Genomic DNA, 27,610 nt, shown 5'->3' on the forward strand with positions numbered 1-27,610 from the left:
ATTCGCTTTTGTCTAACAGTTTGCAAAATAATGGTTAAACAAGAGTATTTTGCTGTAAGCCACTCACAGTCATTTAGGGTGGAGCAACATAGAAATGTCAAGTAATGAAGGATATGGTTTTCTTCAAGCCTTCCATCGCTACCACGGTCCATTTTTACTGATAAGATCAGTAACTGGGAACTATTTATGCTAGGAACAAGTATAAAGGCTATTTAAAGTGGTGAGGTATTTCCTTTTGGAAATAAATGTATAGTATAACAAGTTCAGTGTCCCAGATAAATACCCCCAGATCTGATGAATTTTTTGTAGCTTTTTTGCAAAAATTAGTGGAGAGAAGAAAAGAATCGGTTCTTTTCTTCTCTCCACTAATTTTTGCAAAAAAGCTACAAGAAAGTCCTACTAAAAAGATGCAAAGTTCCAAAAAAACAAGGCTTAGCAATTATCTTGTAAGAATGGCTAGTACTACCCCTAAATGGCAAAAGTGGGGTTGAGAATAGATTGCTTAATAGGTTTTAATTGGGAAAATCTCAGCTCATTGAGCTGACTGTCTAATTAGCCCCCAAATAATCTTTAGATGTATTTATTTAAATCATTGTATATCATTTTTCTTTTCTAACATGCTGATCTATTTAAATGTTCAAATGTCTGCTCTGTTTTAGATAATTTAATAAAATGGCATTTTTATTTATTACATTCAAATAAAAATATTTGCTTATTGTATATTTTGTCTTATTATGAAAGGAGTCTTTTGTACCAAAGTCTGCCATGATCCCCTCCCCATGTGCAAGTGAAATGCTCAAAATGCTGTGTTTTGGCAGGAGTGGCAGACCAGCTCCAAACTAATTTTGCAAGTGACCTGCGCAGCATTCTGAAGAGTGTCTTTAAAATTGTGACCTCCCAAGTGGAAGAATTAGTAGTGACAGACACTGGACGTGAGTAAATCTCCTTTGCTATCCTATAGCTCCATAACCTTCTCACCTTGTGCAAAGCAGCATGAGAAGAAGATGGCATGTTATGATGAAGGCAGTGCTGTTCCATAAAATTACCAGGTTCTGTAATAGTGTTAGTGATGCATCAGGTTTCAGGATCCTGTAATACTTAGATCAGTTGCATTTAATTTCCAGGATAGCTGTAGTTGATAGGATCCCTTGCTCCATTGGATTCATTAATCTTTTCCCCTTGTTGCTTTCTTTCAATTGGGGAACATTACTATGTGCATGGGCAAAGTAAAAATATCAGAGATTCTAAATGGAAAAAAAATCTGTCAGAATATAATCCCCTAAAGGTTCAAAAAAGAAAACTTATTTCTCACTTAGGTGCCACAACTGCCAAGCCTCAACCCTATTAACTGCACATATTTGTTTACATTTGGATCAAGTTCACATTACTCCAGAGGTAGTATGATTCTATTTCTCCCAAACCACTTTGAATTGAACCCTAAGACAATTCAAAGTATAACCTGTTAGGCCAATCATGTTCCTTCATCAAAATGAATGCATCTATAGTAGTAGTTGCATTTGAGAAGAAAACAGACCGAAAGCTTACAAATTTTACACAGACGATGAAAAGCTAGAGGAAATAGGATTTGTGTACATTGATGGAATGTTTCCTAAGGATGAGAAAATGGATGGAGAACTGCTGTGGAAATACTAGGAGGAAGACTGTGGCCAATATATGATCCATTGTGAATGGATGTTTGCTAAAAGAAAAAAAAACTCTGAAGGAAAACGTGCTTCTATCACTTTGTTATATGGAGGGAAGAGCTAGGAATGTTAAGAAAAAATGAATGCTGTAAAAATGGGTATAAGTAGTCCTCGTTTAACAATTCTAATCAGGAGCAAAATTTCCATTAGTAAGCAAAGCATTTGTTAGCAAAGCATAATGTGACTGTACCATCCAGTGACAGCAGGTCCCGATTATGGTTGTTAGATGAGGAACGATTGTCATTTGGCAAGGACTTCATGTTTCTCCTGCCCTGTGTGTTCACTTCAACTTTAGCTTCCCCTGCCCATTTATCTCCCTCCATCTACCCTGTTTCTCCAACAATACGGCCTCCCCCAATAGGAAGTCCCAGCATGTTTTATAGGCATGAAATGAAATTAAGCCCCTCCCCCAAATTAAGGCCTATATTAAAACATGCGAAATGGGGGAATGGTGGGGGGGCTTGCCGTTAGGAAGTACTTTTGTTGCACACCTGGATATGGTGCTGCCTGCATTGACCCGATACTAAGTGCCTCACCAACGCCGAGGTCAACATCCAAGCCGTCGCCGCCCGCCCACCCAAAGATGCAAGGGGAATTAAGTCACCCCCGAAAAGACAGCCTAGCCATTTTTTCGGGGCTCAAAAAAAAATAAGACCCGGCCTTATTATATGAGAAACACGGTATTCCCTTTTGGCTCCTTTGCACTCCACCATAACCACCTACCCCTGCTGATCTTCATTATCTTCCTTTGCTGCTGACAAGATGTGCCCAAGAGCCTTCACAAGACCACATGAGTTGAAGCACATGCTGTGCTCATAAATGCAGGCAGACTGCCAAGTGCCCAAATTTTCACTATGTGACTCTGAGGGTGCAGTCATACAGTAAATACCATTTGTTCAATGTTGTTGTATCTTCAAATGGTTGCTGAATGAATGGTCATTAAGTGAATGACTGCCTGAACTTAACTACGCGTAGTAAAACCATACGGCAAAAAACTAAACAAATGATGAATGAATGTGGATTGTATGCAGTCATGAACCACCAGTGGAAAGGAAGTACATTGAGTTGGTCTGGTCACATAGAATGAATGAAGATCAGATTGCAAAACAAATACACGAAGGAAAAGTGAATAGGTTGATAGGAAGAGGAAGGCCGAGAGAGTCATAGTCAGATGGGGTTGATGAGGAAAGAGTGGGAAAAACAAACAAAAGCCATTGTAAAAAGATGTATTGAGGAGTTTGCAAGGATAAAAGGATATGGAAAGGTATAGTGAATAGTATACATCAAATAGTTACATTTCTTTTTCATTTCTTGCCTTTATTTGGTTAGCTATTTCTTATGGCTTTTCCTCACTCTGCATATTTTTCTTTACATGCTAATTACATGCTACCCCATGAAGGGTGTTCATCTCAAAGTGCATAGCTAAATGTCTATGGAGATTCTCTGTCATCCAAGTCAAGAAAGTCCAGTTGCCTCTTGAAAAAGCACCTTTGGTACAGTTCTGGGGATGGCTATTAATGTTTTATTTGCTCATTGTTTGAAACAGGAATGTTTCTGTTAAGTGACAGCAGCCCTGTAGGCTAATATCTTTCTCCTTTCCAGAATTGGGTCTCTGTGTGGCACCAACAGCGCCTTTCTTGACAGACTGTGCTCTCTGCTCCAGCAGCAGGGAAGGTATGAGGAGAGAAGGTAAGAGCTCCAGGTGTGCAGGTGTGATGACCTGTAGTCTCTCAAAATAACCCAAAACCTAAAACATACATTAAAGCCCGGTAATGCCTTCAACTTAACTTCACTGTTTTATTTGGCACAGTTTAAAGTCACAAAAGTAAATAATGAGGCAAAAGGAAACCAAAACAAACCACATTGACGAGAGTTCCGAAGCAAGCCAAGATAATTAATCATACATTCCAGGAAGATAACGGGGAGAGTCCATGGGAAGAACGCCAACAAAGACAAACTTCTTTCAAATGAAACACTAAACTTTGACTCCAGCAGTTCTGACTATGCAGTTACAAACTTACATAGCTCCCAGCTGCAAGCCACGAGGAGGATCATGGCAATCTCCTCTTGAGTAGACCTTGCTTTTCCCTGATCCTCTCCTCTCTGCGTGCCCTAGGATGAATAGGGGATGGGCCTGGATCCTCTTCTGATTGCTCAGCCGGCCTCTGCCCTTCCTCAACCTCCTCCACCACCTCTGGAGCCACACTCCCACTCCCTGTTGGCTGTTCCTCTTCCTCAGAGTCAGTCTCCACCAGGGGCATGACAGCAGGCCCCTAATAAGCAGCGGTTCTTCTGCCTCTGATGACAAAACGGCTGCAACCAATATTTGCAAGAGAAAGTTTAGGAATAATCTTGGTATAATTAGGGTCAATACTGAGGCTCAGTTTGGAGTAGTGGTTAAAGTACCAGGCTGGAAACTGAGAGTTCTAGTCCCACCTAAGACACAAAGCCAATTGGGTGACCTGGAGCCAATCTCTCTGTGCCTGTCTCTCTCAGCCCTATGGAGTAGGCAATGACAAACCACTTCTGAAAAACCTTGCCATGAAAACTGCAGGGAGTTGTCCAGGCAGTAACCAGGAGTCAAGACTGACTCAAAGGCATGTGTGTACACACCCACACCCAATGGAAATATATCTGAAAAATGAAGCCTCACTTGTCAATAGTTCATAGTCCATTGATATCTTACAGAGGCATATCCAGGGGTGGGAATTCTACAGGTTTGCACCTATTCTCTAGAACCGGTTGTTAACATTCTAAGCAGTTCGGATAACCGGTTGTTAGAAGAAATTACTGGCTTAATCCCGTAAGGAAGGCAGGAAGGAAACTTTCTGGTGTTGCTTACAGAAACTGCCTCTCCGTTAACCCTTTTTATATTCTTGGCAGGACTAGACTTCCTGTCTCAGGAACGTCTCTGGAGTTTTTCCCCCCTCCTTTGCTGGTAATTTGCTTGTGTGGAGTGACCATTCAAAGTTACAATGGCACTGAAAAAAGTGACTTATAACCATTTTTCACACGACTATTGCAGCATCACCACGGTCACGAGAGGCCAGGAGAGGAGATGTGTGCCTCAATGTGAGTGATGTTGAGTTGGCCACGCCCAGCCAGTCACATGACCAAGCCATGTCTACCAACTAAGCCACGCCACAGAACCAGTTGTTTAAAAAATTTGAATCCCACCCCTGGGCATATCAGTCTGATGTCCTGAGCTGTATTAGCTTTTCCTGTTCTGAAGCTCCCTGGATTTCCCTAGGTTTTTGCTTCCTTAATTTAGGGTCCCCCCCCCCCCCCATTTAATGAGCTCTGTGCTTGACTATTCTGGGATATTTACTTGAATAAAGACACTAGACACTTGAAAAATGGGGACAGGGAGGTTTACGATACTGTGTGGCTTTAGAAGACTGATATACATCTTGCCAACTACTCTTCTGTTCTTTTATAGATACTTTGGTGCCACCAGACTGGGTACCAGACAGCACTTCTAGCCACTGTATGGCTTGCCATGTGCCTTTCACTTTTCTTCGGCGACGGCACCACTGCCGGAGTTGTGGGAAGGTAAGAGATCAGGGCTACTTTGGGTTAGATCCACCCAACATGAACCAGGAGTCAAGAATGCTGGGAGCTGTAGTTCAATTCATGAATTACTTTCCAAAAAGATCCTTCTTGGATCTGGAAGGAGGATCTGAAATGCAGGTCTCCAGGTGAGACAAACTGAAAGAGGCATTCTATTCAGGGTGTGTGTGACTGAGCTACCAGACAGATAAGAACAGTAAGAAAGAAGCAATGGAGTAGCCTATCATGTAAAAGAAAGGATTAAATTGCAGCTTGTTGGGTATTCCTTTGTTGGGCCTTAAGTTGAATTATGACTGGGTGTTAAACCATGGTTATTATCTTTTTTATTTCAGTCTGCTTCATTGGATGTTTCTAGTTACACATACATTTATTAAATTCAAGTTCATACATAGGTTCATTATTACTTTCTTGCATGCAAAGGAAATGAGGCTTCTTATGCTCTTTTTAAAAATATTAAACACAAACATTCAGTGTCTACATAAACAGTGTGTTGTCTGAGTACAGTTAATTTTGAGAAATAGTAATACCATTCATAACAATAATCACATAATAGTATTTGATTATCCATTTTAGTGAATATTCTATGTAATTAATTATTCTCTTATGCTTTTAAATTTCTAACTTCTGTTTCTGCTAGTTAGCCATTGATAAAACAAATCTCATGTTAAAAAGTATTCAGTTTCTTCCTTCTCCTTAATTTTGAGTGTTAATCTATCCATTTCTGCACATTCTAATATTTTTCTAATATTTTTTAGTGCATTTTCATCGGTAGGGAGGCTTGTTATGCTCTTGATGGACATATTTTTATTTATTTTTTCTCAGATCTTCTGCTCTCGTTGCTCTTCCCACTTGGCAGCACTGCCCCATTTTAGGCATCTGAAGCCAGTTCGCATCTGTACACACTGCTACACTACCCACTTGCCTTCAACAAATAAGAATGCCAGTTGCCTGTGAGCATCGGTTTCTGGATGAGGGCTTTATCAAATACCATCTGTGCCTGAGGAACCTCCGAAAACTGGAAAATAACTGCAGCTTGTCTCACCCGCAAAGGATTATGGGAGCAATCACACCTGTCTTACTAGGATTCTCCAGGGGGGGTGAAGCAAAGGGCTTTTGGTTGTCAGGCAAGAGTTGGGTTGAAGGAAGGAAGCACTATGTTCTTTAAAGAGGGAATTGAACTCTATTTGCATTTTTATAATAAAGAACACTTGGAATTTGTGGGGTGGGAACTAGAATATATCATTAAAGAAGTCTGAACAAACTCTTCTATGTGCTAATAAAACTGGCTTTTTCTATAATGGAATTATGGCCCATGTAGAAATTACTTGGTGCTATTTACCCGACTTCTGGTAAAACCTAAGAATAATTTATTGTCCTAAGGTTAAACCAAAAAAATGAGATTGTGTTACCAGATTTGGATGCATGTGCAATAAGGGCTTTAGTATACTTCCAGTTGGAATTGAAAGGCAGGACCTGGATTTCCAACAATAATTTGTGGAGGAGAGCAATGGACTTTTGCTCTTCAGCTCAGTGTACGTAAGGGCTACAACACTGTTCATATGCAATGTATATTTATAAACTCTTATGCCACACTGTGGGAGATGCTTTGGAAACCTATCTGGGATTCATGTAACTTTCTGAAATGACTTATGAGCTGGTTATCATCCTGAAACCTTGGCTACACTAGAAGATCTCTCTATCTCTGTCTGTCTCTCTATCTGTATCATCTCCATCCATCCATCCCAGAAGAAGGCAAAGCAAAACATTTCCATAATGCTGCCAAGAAAACTGCATAAAATCAAGTCTGATTTGAATCAAATAACTTTATACTTGAAAAATGCTGTCTGTTGCTGTTGCCATCTTGTGTACTCTGAATTAAAAATAATTGCTTTTGCTGGATTTAGCTGTTGGGTTGCTGTTGGGTGTTGACAGACAGAATCTGCTGCTGCAAATACAGACTCTACAAAACTTGTTGCTGTGCTATTTTTCTTTTCCCACCTCATTTCAACCAGACGATTTTCTGAAGATTGCCCCCTAACTGCATTGCTGATATGCAACAAAGAAGCATCACTTTTGTTTTAAAAAATGGGAATTTATAACTCGGGTCCAAATAATTCTTTAAAAATATTCAAGCCAGTCATTTATAAAGTTTCTCTCCCCCCAGCCAATTAAAGGAGTGCAGTTTGCTGCTGCTTCCACCTCCCGCAGCTCGCTTATTTACATTTTATTTTCTAATTTCCAATTGACCTTATGCAGGCCAGACAGAGACCAGCAAAGGGCCGGATGTGGCTTAGAGCCATAAAATGTTCATGTCTGATCTGGAGAATTGGTGGATAGGAGTTTGGGCAACAGAGCTTTCCTAGGAAGGGAGCAGTAAATCTATCGGACAGAGGCCCCGATCAAGCCTTGAATTGGGGGGGGTGGGAAGGAGGAAGAAGTTCAGTGTAGCCACTTCCTAGAATCTCTCAGGCTATATCTAGTAGAGTTATAGCTTTAATCTGGTAGGATTTTGTCCATCGGGTGTAAACAAATAAAAGATTGGATTGGATTAGATTTTTCTGTGTTACATTTGGGCTTGGGCCTGACAATGGCTATGTTTAAACCAGTTAAAGAATAATGCCATTGGAACAGAGTACAAACTTTAATATGCCCCCAAGTATACAGACATGCAAATGCATATCCATTAAGATACCATCTTACTTCAGACTTGCTGTTTCTCATACTGCAGCTGCATGAGAACTTTTTTCACTGAAAAATATGACATATTACAAGCACACTCATCCCATCCAAATTTTGAAAAACAATGTCCAGGTGAGAAGAAGGCACTTGATTGCACATGTTCATTGCACACCCTGTTTACAATTGTATATTTTGAAGATGTGTTAGGGAGTGCAGTCCTCCATCTACCATTAATTAAATACAATAAATTTGTCTTCTAATATATCTTTACAGGCATAGCCAACCTTTTTGGCTTGCCTGGGCCACATTGAGCAATGAGGAATTGTCTTGGGCCACATATAAAATATATAATTCATGTATACAAATAACAAACTTCCTTTATTTTTAGAGGGTCTTTTGGGGCCGAATTACTAGCTGTCCAGTGCTGCATATGGCCCATGGGCTAGGACAGGGGTCTCCAACCTTTTGGACCTCAGGGACCACCAAACTCATAATTTTAAATCCCAGGGACCACTAACTGGTTCTGTGGCATGGCCTAATTTGTGGGTGTGGTTTGGTGGTCATGTGACCAGCTGGGCATGGCTTATATGTAAATATTATAAATATTTATATAAATATTGAATTTTTTTATTAAAAAAGAACTTTTACCCAAAAGCAGGCAAAGCAGGCAGGCAGATTGAGTTGCTCACAGAAACACAGATTCACTTAGAGATCTGTGTTTCTGTCATCGGCTAGCTGAGTCTGCTTCAGTCCTAAGGAAGGTTTTGGCTCTGCTTTTAACCATTTCCTGCTTTCTAGCTAATCTAAATCTCCCGGCACAGCAGAACAGCTGATGGTCAGGGGGGGAAAAAGGACCTAGGAGTACTCATTTCAAGATCTAAGCCCCAGAGCTCACTGTAACAGCATTGCCAAAAAAGCATTAAGAGTTGTTAACCTAATTTTGGGAAACTATTTTTCTGGTAACACTGTACTGCAAACCAGAGCAAACAAAACCTTTGCCAGACCAATTCTTGAATACAGCTCATCTGCCTGGAATCCACACTGTATAACAGACATTGATACAATTGAGCAAGCCCAGAGTATTTCACAAGAAGAGGACTCCACTCCTCTGCTCGCAATAGAATACCTTATGCTACCAGGCTTGACATTTTGGATTTGGACAACCTAGAACTACACCACCTACGGTCTGATCTAAGCTTAGTACACAAAATTGCCTGCTACAACATTCTACCTGCCAACGACTACTTCAGCTTCAACCACAATAATACGCAGGCAAACTCAAAGTAAACCGCTTCAAACTTGATTGCAGAAAATACAACTTCAGCAAGAGTGGTCAATGCCTGGAACTCACTACCTGACTGTTGTTATATCCTCAAACCCCTCTGAACTTTAATCTTAAACTGTCTACCATGGACCTCACTCCATTCCTAAGAGGGGGTGTGCATAAGTGCACCAGCATACCTACGGTCCCTGTCCTACTGTTCCCATTTATCCATATTCATTTATTATGTATAAACTTACACCTGTTTATACTTATGTTGATGTTAGGTTCATACTTATACTTGTTTTCTCATGGATGCTTGACAAAGAAACAAATAAAAAAGGTATAGGTTCTCCTGTTTGAGCAAGGGGCTGGACTAGAAGACCTCAAGGTCCCTCCCAGATCTATTCTGTTCTATTCTATTTCTAATTCTATCCCTATTTCTATTCATTAACCGATCAAGGGATATTTTACCACGCTTTTTTATTCACTTACTAATATGTGCACACATAAAAGTCTGTAATCTACGAAAGCGAAAGCCTCTAAACCGAGCTGTGCCCAAGCAGCCTCAAAACGTGTCTCGTTCTATTTCCTCCAAACAATAAGCAGGAGTGCAGGCCCCGCCCTCCGTTCAAATATAAGACATCATCGTTACCCGCCCGAATTTGTTTCGAAAGGGCAGCGATGGATAAACGTCTGGTTGCGTCTTCCAACCAATGACAGCGCTGCTTTCCCTAGCCCCGCCCAGCACCGGTTAAGATTCAAAACAAGGCAGCGAGGACGCCCCGAGCCTAAAAATGGAAGAGGGGGGCCGGGGGGCGGTGAGGGCTAAGTGGTTCGAAAGACGGGGGGAAGCCCTCTTGGCTTCATCCCTTTAGGCTTGCGCTCCCCGAAGGAGGTCCCCGAAGGAAGAGCTGCTGCGTGGATGAGGAGGGGTGGAACCAGAACCCCGGAGAGTTCGAAGGGGCGGGATACGGCCGGGACTGGTTGCTAAAGGCGGTGGGCCACTTGCGTTGATCCAGGGCTGCAAAGTCCTTGCTTCCGCGGCTCCCCCGTTGTCATGGAACTCACGAGTAGCAACATTCAGGTGTTGAGAGAGAGGTATTCCTTATTCGCTACTAAGGGCGGTAGAAGGGAAGGCGCGTCTAATGGCTTTGAATTGGAGGGTGGCTGAACTGGGTCTCCTCGGGAGGAAAGGAGCGAGTGGGAAAGCGGGGGCAGATTGGAACATATTTAAGCATATTTATACATCTTTATGTATGGTATTCAGCTTTGCTCAGGTATTTTCCCACGTCATTGTAGTTGTGCTTTTAAAGTTGTAGCAACGTTTCGGCAGAATCTCATCTGCCATCATCAGGCTTCTGTATTGGGGTAAATTTTTAAATTTGGGGTAGGCTGCCCCAAATTTAAAACTGAAGCGGCTGTGAAAGTCTGACTCACAGACGAACACAATGCAGAAGCCTGATGGTGGCAGATGAGATTCTGCCTAAACGTTGCTACAACTTTAAAAGCACAACTATAATGACTGGGAAAATACCTGAACAAAGCTGAATACCATACATACATACATACATACATACATACATACATATACATACACATACATACATATACATACACACACACACACACACGAAGCCGAACACGGTTACGCTGGGGACCCTTTTGTGGAGGGGGGGACGGACTGTGAAGTCAAAATACTTTAAAATTTCTGAGTTTTAATTTCTAATAAATATTATATTACATTACCCACAGAAACCAAAGCTCTTTGGGGTCCTCAGTCATTTTTAACAATGTAAAGGGGTCATGATACCAGAATTTGAGAGTCATTAATCCTAAACCAGTTTTTTGCGTTTTTACATCTAGTTTTAGTTTCATTTCTCTCACTATAAGGAGAAAAAGTACTTGGAAGAGCACTCTTATAGAGGAAAACTACTATTCACACAGGGGTGTAATAACCAAGCTTACTAATTGAAAGAACAAAATATAGTCAAAAGGAAGTGGAGGCTGGGTGTTGTACCAATAATATGAATGTTAATAATATTGTACCAATAATATGAATGTTAATGATTTAGTAATATCTTTGTAGATGTGGCAGAGTAGTGCCAGAACAGTTGCACTGTGTTTGATATTTATATTTGTAAACAAATGTGTGTGTGTGTGTGTGTGTGAAAAAAGAAAAAAACTATTGTTGGAATTTTAAATATAGCTCATCATTTTTGTTTTGTGTTTCTTTTAGGTCTGTACACAATGAGTTGGAGAAACACAGGTACACTTAAGGAGGAATATTGTTCTAATTGTTTTTGTTGTTTTTTAGGCTCCTCTGTCCCACATTTTATTGGCTAGGAAAGAAGGATGGACTCATTTCTGCCTGATCCTAGCTATATTAATAACTAGGAGCCCCAATTCCTCCATTAATTTTGAGGGTTAGTTTAGACTCCAGGGTCATAATTTAAAATATGTTTTTCTTTTTCTGAACCATCATTTCTGAAGGGAAATTATCTTTCTGGGTTCTTTCTTCCATTTATGTGCAAGGACTTCACTCACCTATTTCTCAATATTTCATACTATTCACATGTACATTTAAACTGTTTACCAAGTTAACCATTTTCTAGCTTACACAATATATCATACAATAAATCAAACAGGCTGAATTTGCATAACAAAATAAGCACCAGCAAGAAGTTCACTAGAAAATGGTTAACTTGGTAAACAGTTTAAATGTACATATGAATAGTTAGCACTGGCTGAACTTAAGTTTTGAGAAAATGTATCTTTGTCTTTATCTTGCCCTGGTAAGAATATTTTATAAATTTAATGCAATGAATTCATGCTCTTTGTAATTCTGTTCCCATTGATTTATTTTTCCTAAATATTTTAAGTATCCAAACATTTCAGGCTTCTTCAAGTGCAGACAGCCATTTCTGTTATTACTGGCTGTTCTCATTTCAGGTCAATGAAACTGAACTGGGAATACAGCTGATGGTAAATAGTATTTCCTATGTATGTATTTTCAAGTTGAAATGCAGTCCAAGACCATTAACTCTTTGCTTGCCTCTTTCATACACAACATCTCAATGATCAGAGTTACTTATATTCTTATTAGCAAGGGAGCATAAAAGATTTAGATTCCATGGTATACAGTATTATGCCTAGTAAAACAGCAATTCTTAGATTTTCAGTACTGCAGTGCTATAAAATGATAAATAATACAGTATAGGTAACCTATCCATCCAATGAAATTACTGTGATTAGCAGATGGCTAAACTCATTGGTTTAGTATCCTACATGTCTGAGCAAGCCTGCCGTGGGCTTGCACATGCAAAGAATGAATGAGTCTTGACAATGACATCACTTTCAGGTCCAATTAATTTAAAAAACCTTATCTCCTCTGAATTGATTCACCCAGAAAGCAGTGACTCAATACAGCAATCCCTGAATTAAGGAATTATTGAAATCAGCCATATATTGACCATTTTACACCTTGGAAAATGTGGTTCTGCCTTGTTCTGGAATTACCTAAAATGTGATTGTCCAGTCTGCGCTTCTTCCCAACAGAAGGGCCCAGCTACGGCATTGTTTAGATCAGTTGAAGCAGCAAATCTCCACAAATACAGAGCATTCTCGTTACACAATGCTTAGTCTCCTGCATCGTGCCAGATTGCACATTAAAGTAAGTAATGTATCACGCTTCTTCCAGGAAGCTGTAGTAATATTGGGAATAGTTAAAGACTGCCTTTCTTGATAGGTTTAGTTGTTGGTAATTAGCAAATGATACTGAGATTTCTAGTTTTAATATTTTATTAGAGATAACCTACAGCTTTTCAAACTGAACATAGAAAAAATGGTTTAAGCATGATCAAGTCAATAAATGGAAATGAATAAAGGAAAAACCAATTTGTCATCAGAGAAATTGTCTAGAATGCATAAAGGAAATGCATCTCTGTTGGAAATGTGAACAATATGAAGGGTCATTTTATCATATATAGTGGACATGTAAAAATAATCCCCCAAAATTGGGTACAAATAAATACATTAATTCAGAAGATTTTAAAGACTAATGTACAATTGAAACCACAACTTCCCAATTTGGAATTAATGGATAGCAAGAAAAAACCATAGAACTTGTGCTTTTATGTATGACATTTGCAGCGTATTCAAACAAATTCAAGAGGAAAAATTTGACACTACCCACAATAGAGGAATGGTTGGTGAAGATGACGGAACTTGCAGAGATGGCTAAATTGACTTCTTTGATTACAAATAATATGTACATTTATGGCCGACTGGAAACCCCTTGTAGACTTTTTCCATGAAGTAGAAAAAATTATACCTATCACGTGGTTTTGATGAATTGAAAAAAAAATTGAATAGAAAAAAGCGAGTTTTTGTAATCATAGAATAAGGTAAATATGTATCATTACATATCTGCTACGAAGAAAATCAGCTTTTTTTCTGCACCCTTTTTCTTTTGTCTCCTTTATTCTGTATTAGTTTTTATGTTCTTTTTTAAACTTTTAATAAAATTTGTATTAAAAAAGAAAAACCCCTGCCAGCCTTCAAGTAAGTTTAAGAACCAAAGAAAACAAAGGGAGAAATCTAAATCCAGCCAAGAATAACTTATAATTTATTCAGTTTTGTGTTTAGGATGGACTACTTAGCAAATGCTTCCAGCTGAATTTGAGAAAGTGGCTGTATTATTTTTTATTTCCAACGGTAACCAGTGTGGTTTTTCTAGGAGATATGAAATAAAAGCATCTCAACTATTATTTTCGATCCTCCTTTCACTCCCAGAAGCTAGAACACCAGGAACAGAAAGCCCAACAAGTGAAAGAGAGGCTACGTTGTGAGCGGCAGAATTTGCACCAGTGCTTAGAAGAATTGCAAGCCCATCTGAATACGGAACAGGCAGAAGCAGATAGCCTGGATTCTCCTCGGTTCTCCTCTGAGCATTCTGACTCAGGTGGGCAATGCCTAGTCATTCTAGTGCTACATCTTCATGATGCCAACAAGTTAAGCAGCAAAACAACGCAGGGTCTAATAAGCGAAAGTTGCTTGCTACAGTGTTAATTATAAAAGGCAGGGTAAATTTGGAGATTACTTAGGGTGAGGATCACTGAGCCAGATCTGTTTGTTTTCATTTTATAGGCCACATAGCTCCCAAGCAATTCTGGGCAGCCTACAACTAAAAAGCAACTTATTAAAACAAAAAGGAAAGGCTTCCCACAAGGATGGAGGCTTATGAAATCTCTGAGCAGGGGAGATCTTTCCAGAAGGCAAGAATTGCAACAGAGTATGTAGGCTTCCTGGGTCCTGCAAGATGACTTTAATTGACAGGACCCAGAATATATCCACCTGCTGGGCTGAACCGGACAGGCAGAGGGAAAGCTGCCTATGCCTATGTTGAAAGGGAAGCTTGTATGAGATACTGCATTCCATTTGAATAAAGCATAATGCTAAGGGTTTTTTTTTGTTCTGTTGCAGAAGATGAAGTGGACATAGAAGGCCTGGCATGTGCTAGCATTGGAGATGCCATGGCTGCCTTCAGTACTCAGCAGGAGCACAGCTACTCCAATGTCAGCAACTTCTGGTTATGGACAGAAGCTCAGTTAGGACAGCATTCATCTAGACAAGCTTCAAACTTTTCAGAAATTACTTCGTGGCAGGGTAACTGATACATGGTCTATAAGACTGTTTTCTGTAAGTAAAGAGGACCCCCCCCCTTTCTTACAAAAAAGACTATGCACCTCATCAAACCAAGTCTTGCATGTCTACCTTCTTCACAAAACCAACTAGGGCAGTTAAGAGAGCTACATACTGAAGCTGGCTAACTTTACATGTAACACATGGTGGCAGGAGAAAGAAGAGCGAGGTTTCTTAACAATTGATATGTACTTGGTTGGATAGCTGCATCTTACACCCCGCCCTGGTTTAGGTTTGTGGATCAGGCAAGTTCATTCTGCAGACTTGGGCTGATGAGGACCTCTAAGCATTTTAAAAGATACACTTAGCTCTTAACCACAGGGAGGATTTTTAAAAATCCATATCACAAGTAAATGCTATGCTCAGGGTTTTTTTTATATGAAATGGGTCTTGCTGTTGAATGGACAAATAGTAAAATTTTGCTTCAAGAGTCCTTTTTCCATTGCAAAATCTAAGTTTTTTGATCTTTTGACTTAAGTGAACACCTTAAGATATGCTCAGTGGGTTTTTGATAAGTATTTTTAATTGTAACCTAACCTAAGTAATTTGTAGCATTTATTCACCAATAGTTACCAATTCTCTGAAGTCTCATACAAAGGCTTGCTTTTGAGTTGCATGAGAGGCAAGTGTAAATAGAAATAATTAAATCATTGATGAAAAATAGATACTGATACTGAAATAAATTGTATTCTTTTAATGATAATTAACACCTTTAAGAAAGAAGATGATTGTCAGATTTGTACAGTCTCAATTAAAAAAACATAAAATCTACAGACATTCTGGTCAACTTCCAAAGGAAGGGAAGCTTAAGTTAAAGTGAACCTTCCAGTATTATTGTGCCACTCTGTACCAGTGGCATTCTAGTTCCTTCAGTGGAAAAAACTGTTTTCTCACGTGTACTGTTGCTTTTTTGTAGTAGCTGCCTTGCCAGCTAAGTCCTTTGCCTTCTCAGTAACCGCCAAGGCAGTCTCCTTGGCAGTTTCCACTAGTGTTTTAGAGGGTGCTTCACCTGTAAAATCAATAAGCCAAAAGTCCAGGAATAAGTAAATATATCCACTGTATCTAGTTTTTCTGTAAAACTCTAATTTGTTCCTATTTTGGAAAATATTGTATAACATTTTTAATAGTCATTACCTATGAGGAATGATTTTACATTTTAAATACAGGTAGTCCTCAACTTAAATCATTTGTTTAGTGACCAAAGTTGCAATGACACTGAAAAAAAGTGACTTATAATAGTTTTTCACTTTATGATCTTGTAGCATCCCCATGGTCACGTAATCAAATACTTGGCAACTAGCTCATATTTATGACAGTTGCTATATCCTGGGTTCACGTAATCATTTTCTGTGACCTTTTGACAAGCAAAGTCAATAGGGAAACCAGATTCATTTAACAACTGTGTTAATAACTTAATAACTGCAATGATTCACTTAACAACTGTGGCAAAGTAAGGTTGTTAAATGGGAAATAACTGTCTCGCTTAGCAACAGAAATTCTGGGCTCAATTGTGGTTTTAAGTTGACTACCTGTGGTACTTAGAACAAGTCCAAGAAAGCAATTACGTTTTTTTTTAGTCTACATTTTATATACTGAATTTTTTTAGTTGCTATTACAGATGTACCCACCTTGCATTTTGGCCAGCACATATTCAAAACCTTTAGTAGTCTTGGTCACATTGCTCTTGAATCTAGCCAAGCCAAATTCCTAAAACAAGAGAACAGCCAGTTGATCAAGAAGCAAAGAGATAAAAATAGCCTCTTCTCTATTATTAAATGTTGAGCAATCAACCTAGTTTTTCAGCTAGATACCAGTAGTCTCAGATTGTTTATTACAGGCAGTCTCTTCTGTCATGCATACACAGATCTGTAGCTCCCTTACCTGGATAGCACGGGAGACGCCAAAGAGACGGGAGGAGACCCAGGCTTCCCGCTTGACTTCTGTCCAGCTATTGTTTTCTGGGTTCTCTCTGTAAACACATCGCTCCTCCACTACCTGCAAGGGAGACAGCATTCCAAAATAACAACCACCTCCTCAAGCTGCCTGAGTCATTTTATGTTGCCGTAGTGGCTGCAAGTAAATGTAAAACCTTTTTCTGTTACCATAAGACGTGCATGATTAATGTTCCAGGTGAATGTGGTCATAGTTCGATTCTGTAGGTCCACAATGGAGTCTTCTAGGATATAGACATGGCGGCCGACATTAGGTGGAAAGAAGTGCTCTGCCCAGCGGGGCATCCGGTTGGTTTTGGTTAGGAGCCTCCTGGAAAGCAGTTTCTGGTCATCAGTCACCTCTCGGTGCAAGATATCTTCCGTTAGGACATGCTTGCTGGGTAAAAAAAGACAAGGATTTAAGATACCACCCTATGGTGTGCAACTATAATTAAATTGCCCCATAACACTCCCTACTTATCTAGTCACACAATTCAGTGGAGTCAACTAATACTATTTCTGTCTTATTATTCTACCTTATTTCCACATCTAGAATCTATTGCGAAAGTACACCTGTCCTGATTGGGAAGGAGAGAGAAATGGAAAAGCATCTCTTTCAGGTTTACTTTTGACAGAATTGCAGTTCTAATAGCATGCATTTATTTTGTTATTTAAGATTCCTATGGGCAAGAGAAGTGGTCTCATGTTTAATTAGGTCATCACCTTTTAATTATTTCAGCCAAATATAGATGTTAAAGTGGGGAAAGTAAGTTAATGGACAATACAATGACCAAGATTAACCTTATAGTTAATGAGACCAGGATAAGAGGCTTTGCCTACTGGCTTGAGAAGATAAGTAGTTGCTAAGTAAACTTACCTCAGGAGTATTCTACACTACACTAAAAAGAGGGGCTCATTCTGACAACGGTTTCTTCTAGCACCAGTTAAACAGAGTCAAGCCATTATTATTGATCATTCTTTTCCCACGGGAATCCTTGGATTTCTAAACGCAGCAGCTAAGAAAAACACCCCATCTTCCTATTATTTCAGCTTCCGGTCACAGTAGTAAAGCTCTTTTTAATCCACTGTAAGGTAACGCTCGAAGCAGGCACAAACTAGCTCAGCACCGCTCGCTCGCTCCCTTCCTCCCTCTAGTGGCTGAGATCTCCCAGAGGCCTTCGCCATTAAGGGGGGGGAAAAAGGAGGGTTGAGATTTACAATCGTTCCGTTTTCTCCCTTTCGACTTACACCAGCTGCCCTTGGCTTCAGGTTTACCCTTGGGGCGGAATCCCGGGTCAGAGCAGAGCTTTCCACCCCAGATCGAGCCTGCAGCCGGAGCTCCTACACCCGTACTTACTCGGGAAGTTATTGATGCCGAACTTCGTTCGGACACTGGGATCGGCATAGCTCGCTGCAGCCCGGGACTCCTGAGTAATCGCAAAACAAGCTGCGGTTTTGCAAGAGCAAGCCGGATGAATGAGGCGAGGTTTCCAACCGGCAGCCCTTTTGCGTCCTGCCCCGAAAGAAGAGCACGCTCCGTGTAACTAGAGTCCCTCTCTCCCCGCTCCCCACTTCCCAAAATAACCTCTCTGAGACCCCCGTCAGGAGACGAGGGCGGCTTAGCGCCAAGTCCCGCCCGGCAGCCCGCGGGGCTAAAGCCGACGGCGAGGCGGAGCAGAGTCCCATCCCCGCGCGCTCCCCCTGACCTGTAAGGGTTCGGGTAGCGCTGCCAAAAGGCGGTGAAGACTTGGTCCCAAGGCCCTTTCAGGACGCTCAGGGTCAGGAAGTACTTCCCCATCGGCTCCGCGGTCACCGATCCTGCGGGAGACGGACGGGGAGGAGCAAGGAGCCGCCGGCGGAGAGCGGGGGAGGCTTGCTCCGGCCCGGGCTCACGCTCTCCCGCCGTCCCGTCCCCGCAAGGCGGGCAACGCTAAAGATGGCGGCGGGAGCAGCAGCTGCAGGCACACCGCAGCCGCCATGCAGAAACAGGAGAGCCGTAACGACTTCCGCGGGGCGACGGCAGCGCTTCCTCCGCCGCTGCGTCCTCCTCCTCCTCCCCTCTTGCTTTCTGGCCAGGCCCCGCCCCCTCGGAGCGCGCTTCCGCTCCCGGCGGGAAGCCCCGCCCCTTTACCCGGGGATGTCCTGGGAAACTGGTCGGCCGAGACGGCCCCGGAGGAGGCCGCTGCTTTTCTTCGCCTCGTCTCCAGTACGGGTGGCCGGCTGGTGCCAGCGACATGAGGCCGGGGTGAGTATCGTGTAACGTCTCCCTCAGTACCTGCCGGGCCTCGTTCAGCGCTGCTGCCCGTGTTTGGTCCTTGGGACAAGTGGACCCGGAGCCCTCCGACGTGTAAATGCGTAAAAGCGTCGGGCGACCATTCCTCGGATCCAAGAAAGCTCTTCCTTCTCGCGCCGGGGTTTTCCCGAGGTCGATTCCTGCCTCTCGAGCTGCTAACCCGTGGAATAAGCTGGCCTTCAGACGTTGTGGGTGCTTCATCACTGGAGGCTTTTCTTAAGAAGAGACCGGACACACATTTGTCCGGAATGGTGTATGGGTTGGACTAGAAGACCTCCAAGGGTCCCTTCCAGCGCTGTCCCGATCCTGATGTTATCAGATATTAGGCGAAGTCTCTGAACTCGAAAGGATAAAAAGCTTGTGCTTCTGGTCTGGTGACTTTGTCTTCTCACAGGTACAGTAGGAGTATTTGGCGTGCTGCTCGTGAGAAAAGGGATGCTGGGTCTCTTAATCCAAGCCGCCAATCACTCTTGGTGCAGGAGAAGAGGAGGATGCCCTAGCTTTTGGACAAATACCTTCTTCTGTTGTGATGAATCACTGCACTTCCTCCTCTCTTTGCTTCAGGTGAACTTGCCTAACTGAGCTGCTCCTGTTTGGCTGCTCCGCCTGACTGAGTTGGGGGAGCTTGGGATCCCTCTGGAGGGCAACACTGCGAGGGCAGGAGAATGAGCGGGCAGCGTGTGGATGCCAAAGTTGTGATGCTGGGCAAAGAGTACGTAGGCAAGACCAGCTTGGTGGAGCGATATGTTCACAACCGCTTCCTGGTAGGACCTTATCAAAATGTGAGTTTTGTCTTTTTTGTACTGAAAGTTTTTCCGCTCAATTGGACTGAGTCGTTTGCAGTTCCAGTTATTTCTTCCCCCAAATTTCACTAAGTTTGGATTCTCAGGCTTGATTTTATTTTAATGTTATAAACATCTAATCAATATTAGCTGATCTTTTCAGCTGAGCAGAGTTGGTCTTGACTGACATTCAGGTAAGAAATTGCTTGGGAATCCCAGGGCCATTGACTAGATTGGATAGTCCCCAAATATCCAGGAGAAAAACAACAGCAAATCATTGTGCTAAATGCTGCCAAGAGCTCCTTTTTTTATTTACAGAGTTGAGTTTCCTTGCTGCAGTCACTTAATTGAAATTGTTTATTTCTTAAGATCAGACCTAGCCCCTATCTTGCTGAGCGTTAAGGAGTGCTATTAAAAAATCCTATTAAAGAAAGTCCTGAGAAAGGGGAACTGGAACAAGATGAAAGCCCCGCTCTGGGTTGGGCCTGGATGTTATTGTTCCTGGTGACCTTTTTATATTGTCCTGTTACAATTCCATTATAGAACTACTATTATAGTTCTATTGGATTTCAGAAGTAGAGAGTGAATAAATAGCTAAATGACAACCCTGTGGGTCTAGTCATCAGAATTTGAATCTGAGAAGGTTTTTACAATACTTATTGTGAAATGGGGAGTGGTTGATAAACTGAAGTGAAACTATTTCAAAAAGGAGCCATTTTAACTGAGGCAGAGAAGTCTACTTTCAGTTTAAAGAGAACTTTTCAAATGTTTTCTGAGAAGTTTACTGATTCTCACTATATACAGTATAGTGTCTTATCTACCAGCATGTGTTTCACTCAGTAATGCACACTAAGAAGAGAAAATGTTAAAACAGTTGTTTTTCCTATTTACAAATCATTTCTATCGCAGTCATTTGGATATGATACATTTGCCTCTAAAAAGAAGTCTTTGATTCATGTTGTTTAATTACTGGTTTGAAGTTAAGATGGACTTCCCCAGAGCTACTTACCACACGTTTTCAAAGATATGGAGGTAGCTTCTCCTCCCCACCACCTATCAATATGATCGCATTTTGGGCACTTGGCAACAGGGTCTTTGCAGCGTCCCACAGTCAAGTGACTGCAATTACTACATTTTTGATTGTTTCTGGTGGTTACTTCTGGTTTGGGGGAGGAGTCCATTGGGTGAAATCAATGTGTTTACCAACCACTATAAAAATATATTAAAAAATAGATCCATTCACATGATGCCTTAAGTTAGGATTGCAACACAGTACAGCTGTAATTCTGAGGTCAATTATGGTTGTAACTTGAGGATTACATGTATAGCTGCTTTCCAAAACTGATGGGTATACTATAGCTGTATTCACACCTACCTTTGTTATTTTAGACAATAGGTGCTGCATTCGTGGCTAAAGTAATGCCAGTGGGAGGCCGCACAGTAACCTTGGGTATCTGGGTAAGTCACTGTTGAAATAATAGCTATGTGGGCTATGCACAGTAAACAATAAAAAGAAGAGCACTTATGGAATTTATGTTATGCAAGGTGATGAAGGATATTTTGTATAAAGAGAAAGTTTCTTAATTTTACTTCACGATACTGACAGTAAGTTTAATCAATGTTTGCATTGCATTATTGCATTATGCATAGTACTATGTACAGTAGAACCATACTTTTCCACTAAGTGAAAATCTGACTCTTCTCCATTATTTTACTCTAGGATACAGCTGGCTCAGAGAGGTATGAAGCTATGAGCCGAATATACTATCGTGGAGCGAAAGCTGCCATTGTATGTTATGGTAAGCATTCATTTGCATATTGGTTGGGGCAGATTTCTAGAGCCAAGCTGACCATCTTAGCTTGGAATCGTGGGAAAGTGCAATTAGAAAGCGCCAAGTTGGAAAAGGCAATTTTGTTGTACTGTTCAGACACCAACTGCTACTTTCATCTAGCTCCCCCATTCCATGTTGTCACTTGAAGAAAGTCATTTCACTCTGAAATATCTTGTAATCAGCTCTAGCTAAAATCTGTTGCTACAAAGGCCAGAATGGAAGGAAGAGCTACATCTATAATACAGCTGTGTTTGAGGGCAGTACTGTAGAAACTGTTCTTGTTTGATCACCCAGCAATCATAGCTGAGCTGCTTGACAGTAAATGTTATATACTTAAATCTAATACAGCATTGTGAGACTTGTCCTGGTCAGGAAATATTAATTATCAGTGGGGAAAATCTGATTCTCTTTTTCTAATAAAACAATTTTATATACAGTAGTGCTTAAAGGTTTGTGAAACTCAATATTTCTGCATAAGTAGGACCTAAAATGTTTTCTATGGTCCACAAAAGTCCTAAAACTAGATAAAGAGAGTCCAATTCAATAAGCTATACGGTAGTCTTCAGTTGTTCAGCAATTAGACTTATGGCACTGAAAAAGTAAATTTGCAACTGGTCTTCAAACATATGCCCATTGCCGTGTCTTTGAAGCATCCCCACAGTCGTGTGATTAAGATTTGGAAACTTCACAACTGGTGGGTATTTATGACCATCATATTGTCCCTCTCATGGCCCCATTGGATCCCAGTTTGGAGGAGGAGGAGGAGGAGTTTGAACTAGGATTGTCCCAACAGGGGTGGCACAACTCCCCTGGAATATTTGGAGAGGTCAGGGGCCGAGGACGATGATGTCCTAGGCCCTTCAGGCATTGGGGGAGATGGTCAACCAGACAGGGAGCCACCTGCCCTCACAGACACACAGGGGGATCACCTGCAGACAGGCAGTGGTGGTGTTGAGAGGCAGCAGATTCCCTCTGATGAGGAATAGCAGCCTCCCCCACTCCATCCAAAGGCAGGGAGAGTAGAGCAGAGGCAAGCTCAAAGGTCTGAGGGGCTGCTCAGAAGAAGGTCTCCCCGTGTCCCTCCTCACAAGGAACACTAGGATTGGGGAGGAGCCATCTTTGTCGGGAACAGTTGCTTTGCTTTTGGCATGCATTTCCCTGGCCTTGGAAAAACTGCCTTGTATCATGTTTCTGCCTATGGAATTTGACCCTTGCATGCAGACCTTGCCCCGTGGACCTGGAATCTTGTATACGACTTACTTAGGGACCTTGCTTTGTAGATTTCCACTTTATGTTTGGACTTCCTCTCTGCCTTTGCAATTTGGCTCTGGTGATTATTGGCTTTGTTTGTGGAACCTTCAGGGAAGTTTACCAGCTGTTGCAGTGCCATTTGTTGTGGAATTAGCAGAGCAATAAAGGACTCTATGGAAGCCTGCCTCTGCCTCGGCAACCTGGGTCAGCACAATCCCATGGTTACATGATCCCTATTTGTGAGCTTCATTGCTGGTTTCTAACAACTCAATGGGGAAGCTGGTATGAGCCACAACTTGTGATCAAAAGACACCAGTGACTGTGGCCGATTTGCTTAATGACTGCAGCGGAACTGACATGTTTCAGTTGACTCCATTGCTTAGCACCACAGCTGCTGGTCCCAATTACAGTTGTGAAGTGAGGACTATCTGTTCTAGCTCATTGGTTTATTAAAGAAAATTATCTAAAGCTACCTACTTCTGTATTGTAAAACTATGTAAACCTTTAGGGTTTTACAGTTCAGAGAAATTAAAAGTCAGCTGGTTCAATCAATGGGCTGATAATTAGGTATGAATGTGGAAGGCCCTACCTTATTTAAACAACAGAATTCTGGATATTCACTCTGAAGTGTGATCTTCACAAAACTCGAATATGGAAGTCTGTCATGGTTTGACAAAAGGAGTTTTCTGAAGACCTCCGAAAGGTTTTTTTGTAAGGAGGAATGGACTAAAATTCCTCTAGCTCATGTGCAGGACTGATCAATAGTTACTGGAAATGTTTAGTTGCAGTTACTGCTGCTCAAGGGGAGTTCACTAGTTACCGAAAACAAAGGTTGACTTATTTTTTGTCACATACAAATATGTTCCTTTAAATCAGTTTCTCTCAATGAACAAATATAAATATAATTTTCTACCTTATTTAATGGGGTTTTTCTATCTAGTAATGACTTGTGTGGAAAACATACCACATATTTTTGCAGAAATACTGAAAATTCAAAAAGAACCACACATTTTTACACACTACTGTGTAGAGAATTGGAATTGTACTTTGGTACTCAGATTTAATGAATCAGGTCTCTTTGGGGAGATTGGTCAATAAAAATGACAGGCATCTGATAACCTTGCTTAACATGCACATAAAGTAGCCCAAATGACTATGGTGTCAGGGTAACACTGGCTTTATTAAGAGCCTTTGAGGAAGATACTTATAGTATCTTCTAGTTTCTTGATGTAGTTTACTTATGCAGGGATGAATGGAACTGCTTTATTTAATTCCAAGGGTGGGATCTAGTCCTGACACTTCCTCTTTCCACAGATCTTACTGACAGAAGCAGTTTCCAGAGAGCAAAATTCTGGGTGAATGAACTACAGAACTTTGAGGAAGTAGGTTGATCTCTGTTTGTAGGCAGAGAAAATGGGGTACTTTGCCTTTCCAGAACAACATCAAGAAAAAGTATGGGATGATGTTTATGGGGTCCTATCAGTGGTACCTTTTTATAATATGTGGATTATGGTTATTTGGATGGTTCAGATTGTCTGTTTATTGTTTTTCTGTTGTTTAAAGTATAAGCTTCATAGAGTTCTTTTGGAATTGGATGGCATATAAAAATACTGCTACCAGTTTTTAAAGAGAATAAATTCCCCCACCCCGTAGGAGATGCTTATAGTAGGCACTGATGTAGGCAATTGAGACACTGGAAATATATTTTGGGAAGCTTGCCTTGGTCATTATGTTTGTCTAATTTATCTCCCAGTGTTTGTTAAGTTCAAAACTGCTTTTGGGGACCTTCTAAGATGTTTCTAGTCAAAATACTAAACAACAAAGACTAACTAGCTTTCACAGTATAAATACAAATGCTTTATAGTGATTCCTATGAGGAGCAAAGCATCAGTTGGACACCTCATATGTTGAAAGAATTTATCTTGTTTTCTTTCTCTGTAGAACTGCAGGATCTATTTATGTGGCACCAAAAGTGACTTGCTGGAAGAGGATAAGAGAAGACGAGAAATTGACTTCCACGATGTACAGGACTATGCAGATGGTGTGTTTTTGTCTTATTCTGCCATATATCAGGGTCCTTGTCCCTGTAAGTCATTTCATTAAGAGCTTCAGTGGTGCAGTGGTTAGAATACAGTACTGCAGGCTACTTCTGCTGATCACTGACTGCCAGCAGTTTGGCAGTTCGGGTCTCACCAGCTCAAGGTTGAGTCAGCCTTCCATACTTCCAAGGTCGGTAAAATGAGGACCCAGATTGTTGGGGGCAATAGGCTGACCCTGTAAACTGCTTAGAGAGGGCTGTAAAGCACTGTGAAACAGTATATAAGTCTTAAGTGCTAGCGCTATTTGTAGGAGGTTCAAATCGTTCCCTTGACTGTGTCCTTGTAAAGGCAAACCATGTTTATTTATTGGTGATAATTCCTCATGAAAGTGACACTGCTTACAATTGCTCAGTCTTGAGAGGAGGGCAAACAGTTATACTGTCTTCTTTTCTAGAACAGCAGTTTAAGGTTTGCAATTATGTGAGTTAGGTGTTGTCCTTCAGGGAAAATAGTTTGCATCCACCTTTTTGGAGCAATGTCATTGGCTGGAATATTCATGTTTGTTGAAGGGGAGGGGGGAAGGGAGGGAAAATGATTTGATTCCATAATGGCTGTAAGTTGTATAGCGAGCTCCTACTCTAGATCTAGCCCAGAAGTTGAGGGTTGGAATAGCTGATACACAGTATTATCGGTTACTAACATTTGAGAAGAGTTTTAGTACTAAGCAAAACATTTATCCTTGCCTTCTGACACATCATTCCAGAAATCAAAGCTGAGCTGTTTGAAACCTCAAGCAAGACTGGACAGAATGTAGGTATGTATCTTGTTTGTGTGCATTACATGCATTAGACCACACGTCTGGTGTCAGGATTCCAAGTAATAGACCCATATCAAGCAAAACTCCCAAGGCAGGTAGATTCCTCAAAGAATAGCTTTATTGGACAGATCATATTAGAACAGAATTGGTGAAAACCGGCTCTAAAGGTTCCCACAGTTTTCACCTAATTAAAAAAAGTTTGTCACTTTCTCAAAACAGTCACATGGTCCAATCGTGGTGCTGTCTAGTTGCCAGGGAGACATCACTCCACCTTCCTCTGACCAGTTGTGAGAATATCCTTGGTTCCCAAGAGAAAATATTTTGTTTTGGCCACAAAATCCTAGCTATCTCAAATCCTCCCTCCCTATCCCTCAGCTTCAGTGTGGCAACACTGAAGTTGTCAAGATGGCTTCGGTCAGGTCAGCTTCAGGGTTGACATCTGGCATTCTTGGAACAACCTAATTCCAGAATAGGTAGAATGTTGAATCATATGTTCGTTCCCCTATTTTACCTGGAGATAGTAAAGTGTGGGTTACATTTTTGGCTGCCTCAGCAGTTTATCAAAGGGATTTTCATTGTCTGCTGTATTTTGAGTGTTTCATTGCTGTGTGACTTTTTAATATCTCTTATTTTTTAAGATGAGCTTTTCCAGAAGGTGGCTGAAGATTATGTGCATTTTACTGCATTTGAGTTAACAGGTGAGTTGCTGAACCAGGTGTGTTCTGAGCATTTATATCCACTTCTAAACCATTTGTTGTATTCCTGGATTAAGACATAGCCAGCATATTATTCCCTGTGAAACTCAGACCTGGATTAACTGAATTTAGAAGAATAGTTGTGAATGTGTCCTGAAAAGTAGGGAAGGCAGCAGGATCTAGGAGCATCTTTTCCTAATACCTGCTCTTATCAGTAACGGAAGATTGGGGATGATGACCACAGAGGAAAGGTTATCAGCTTTTATGTGTTACACAGATTTAAGTGAATTGCGGCTGCCAGAAATTTTAATGAGCCTTAGCCTTAATTTGTTTCAAATCTGTACAACTTGTATAACCTATATGTGCTTTACTTTCAGAGGAAAAAGGAGTTGATCTGAATCAAAAGAGCACTACCACCTACTTTTACAGCTGTTGTCATCACTGAATCCTTTTATTTTGCCAAAAGTAACGTTTTCCACCACAGAGAGCAACTCATGCTCTGCTCACATCTTCTACTTGCTAGTTGGAATGCCTTGCCCTTTGGATATGTAAAACATCATTTGTTGGCCACTATCCAAGGAAACAGAAGAGAATTAAATCAAGGATATGAATATGCTGCAAAATGTGCTGCCTTGTTGAGTGGAAGACTTGATTGCCTTGTGCTCTCTTCCCAGCAGATATTGACTAAATTATTGAACTGTGTCAAGAATTGTTTATTTTTCATCACTATGCACAAGAGACCTTATGCTGACTAGGGTTGTTTCTGCTATTTTGAAGATGTTGCCTGATTCTTAAGCTTATTTAAATGGCTTCCAATAAGTTATCTACATGTAAATAAAAGGCAGTGTGGTCTTGTGTGTTGACGGATATGGTCAGCTTTCTATTTCTGCTTAAAATTCTTTAGATTATTTGGAGAAGCACCTGGGGATGAGAATTTATCTGCAATTACTGTATATCCAGAACTGCAGAAAGTTTGGAAAAGAATCTGTATCCTGCTTTTACCTCATGTCATACACAGGTGGTCCTCACTTAATAACCACTTGTTCAGTGTCCC

The 27,610-nt window shown here is 41.0% G+C and overlaps 4 protein-coding genes across 6 annotated transcripts in view; 3 read left to right on the forward strand and 1 right to left on the reverse strand.

The window, feature by feature from the left end:
- The window catches only part of ZFYVE28 (zinc finger FYVE-type containing 28), a 36,177-nt gene extending 28,936 nt beyond the window's left edge, over positions 1-7,241 (forward strand). Inside the window, exons 10-13 of the mRNA XM_087955079.1 lie at positions 819-932; positions 3,306-3,392; positions 5,143-5,255; positions 6,096-7,241. Of these exons, the coding sequence (XP_087811205.1) occupies positions 819-932; positions 3,306-3,392; positions 5,143-5,255; positions 6,096-6,227 (446 nt within the window). The 3' untranslated portion in view covers positions 6,228-7,241. The remainder of the gene's footprint in view (positions 1-818; positions 933-3,305; positions 3,393-5,142; positions 5,256-6,095) is intronic.
- A 2,718-nt stretch (positions 7,242-9,959) lies between these two features.
- MXD3 (MAX dimerization protein 3) lies at positions 9,960-15,577 on the forward strand. Of its 2 annotated transcripts, XM_026673401.2 has the most exons (5): positions 9,960-10,314; positions 11,453-11,482; positions 12,772-12,886; positions 14,008-14,176; positions 14,698-15,577. In XM_026673401.2, the coding sequence occupies exons 1-5, from the start codon at positions 10,274-10,276 to the stop codon at positions 14,886-14,888; spliced, it is 546 nt and encodes a 181-aa protein (XP_026529186.2). In that variant the 5' UTR covers positions 9,960-10,273; the 3' UTR covers positions 14,889-15,577. The 2 variants fall into 2 exon arrangements, 1 of the variants encoding a protein (XP_026529186.2); XR_015747567.1 differs by lacking the exons at positions 12,772-12,886; positions 14,698-15,577 and having other exon boundaries at positions 10,207-10,314; positions 14,008-14,128.
- Positions 15,578-15,595: 18 nt separating this feature from the next.
- On the reverse strand, positions 15,596-18,688 carry PRELID1 (PRELI domain containing 1). Its single transcript, XM_026673399.2, has 5 exons — positions 18,554-18,688; positions 17,019-17,244; positions 16,798-16,911; positions 16,545-16,623; positions 15,596-15,925 (listed from the first exon to the last, which is right to left on the reverse strand). The coding sequence occupies exons 1-5, from the start codon at positions 18,643-18,645 to the stop codon at positions 15,807-15,809; spliced, it is 630 nt and encodes a 209-aa protein (XP_026529184.1). The 5' UTR covers positions 18,646-18,688; the 3' UTR covers positions 15,596-15,806.
- Positions 18,689-18,944: 256 nt separating this feature from the next.
- RAB24 (RAB24, member RAS oncogene family) lies at positions 18,945-27,419 on the forward strand. 2 transcript variants are annotated; one of them, XM_026673400.2, is made up of 9 exons: positions 18,945-19,092; positions 19,705-19,922; positions 21,312-21,380; positions 21,643-21,721; positions 24,320-24,387; positions 24,947-25,046; positions 25,808-25,858; positions 26,500-26,559; positions 26,934-27,419. In XM_026673400.2, exons 2-9 carry the CDS (start codon positions 19,806-19,808, stop codon positions 26,999-27,001), a joined length of 612 nt encoding a protein of 203 aa, XP_026529185.1. In that variant the 5' UTR covers positions 18,945-19,092; positions 19,705-19,805; the 3' UTR covers positions 27,002-27,419. The 2 variants fall into 2 exon arrangements, with proteins under 2 accessions (XP_026529185.1, XP_087811206.1); XM_087955080.1 differs by having other exon boundaries at positions 18,957-19,534.
- Positions 27,420-27,610: the final 191 nt, after the last annotated feature.

The sequence above is a fragment of the Notechis scutatus genome, chromosome 2, assembly GCF_049901735.1.
Source record: "Notechis scutatus isolate UNSWTSFEM ecotype Mainland chromosome 2, rNotScu1.2, whole genome shotgun sequence".
In the NCBI taxonomy this organism is placed as follows: domain Eukaryota; kingdom Metazoa; phylum Chordata; class Lepidosauria; order Squamata; family Elapidae; genus Notechis; species Notechis scutatus.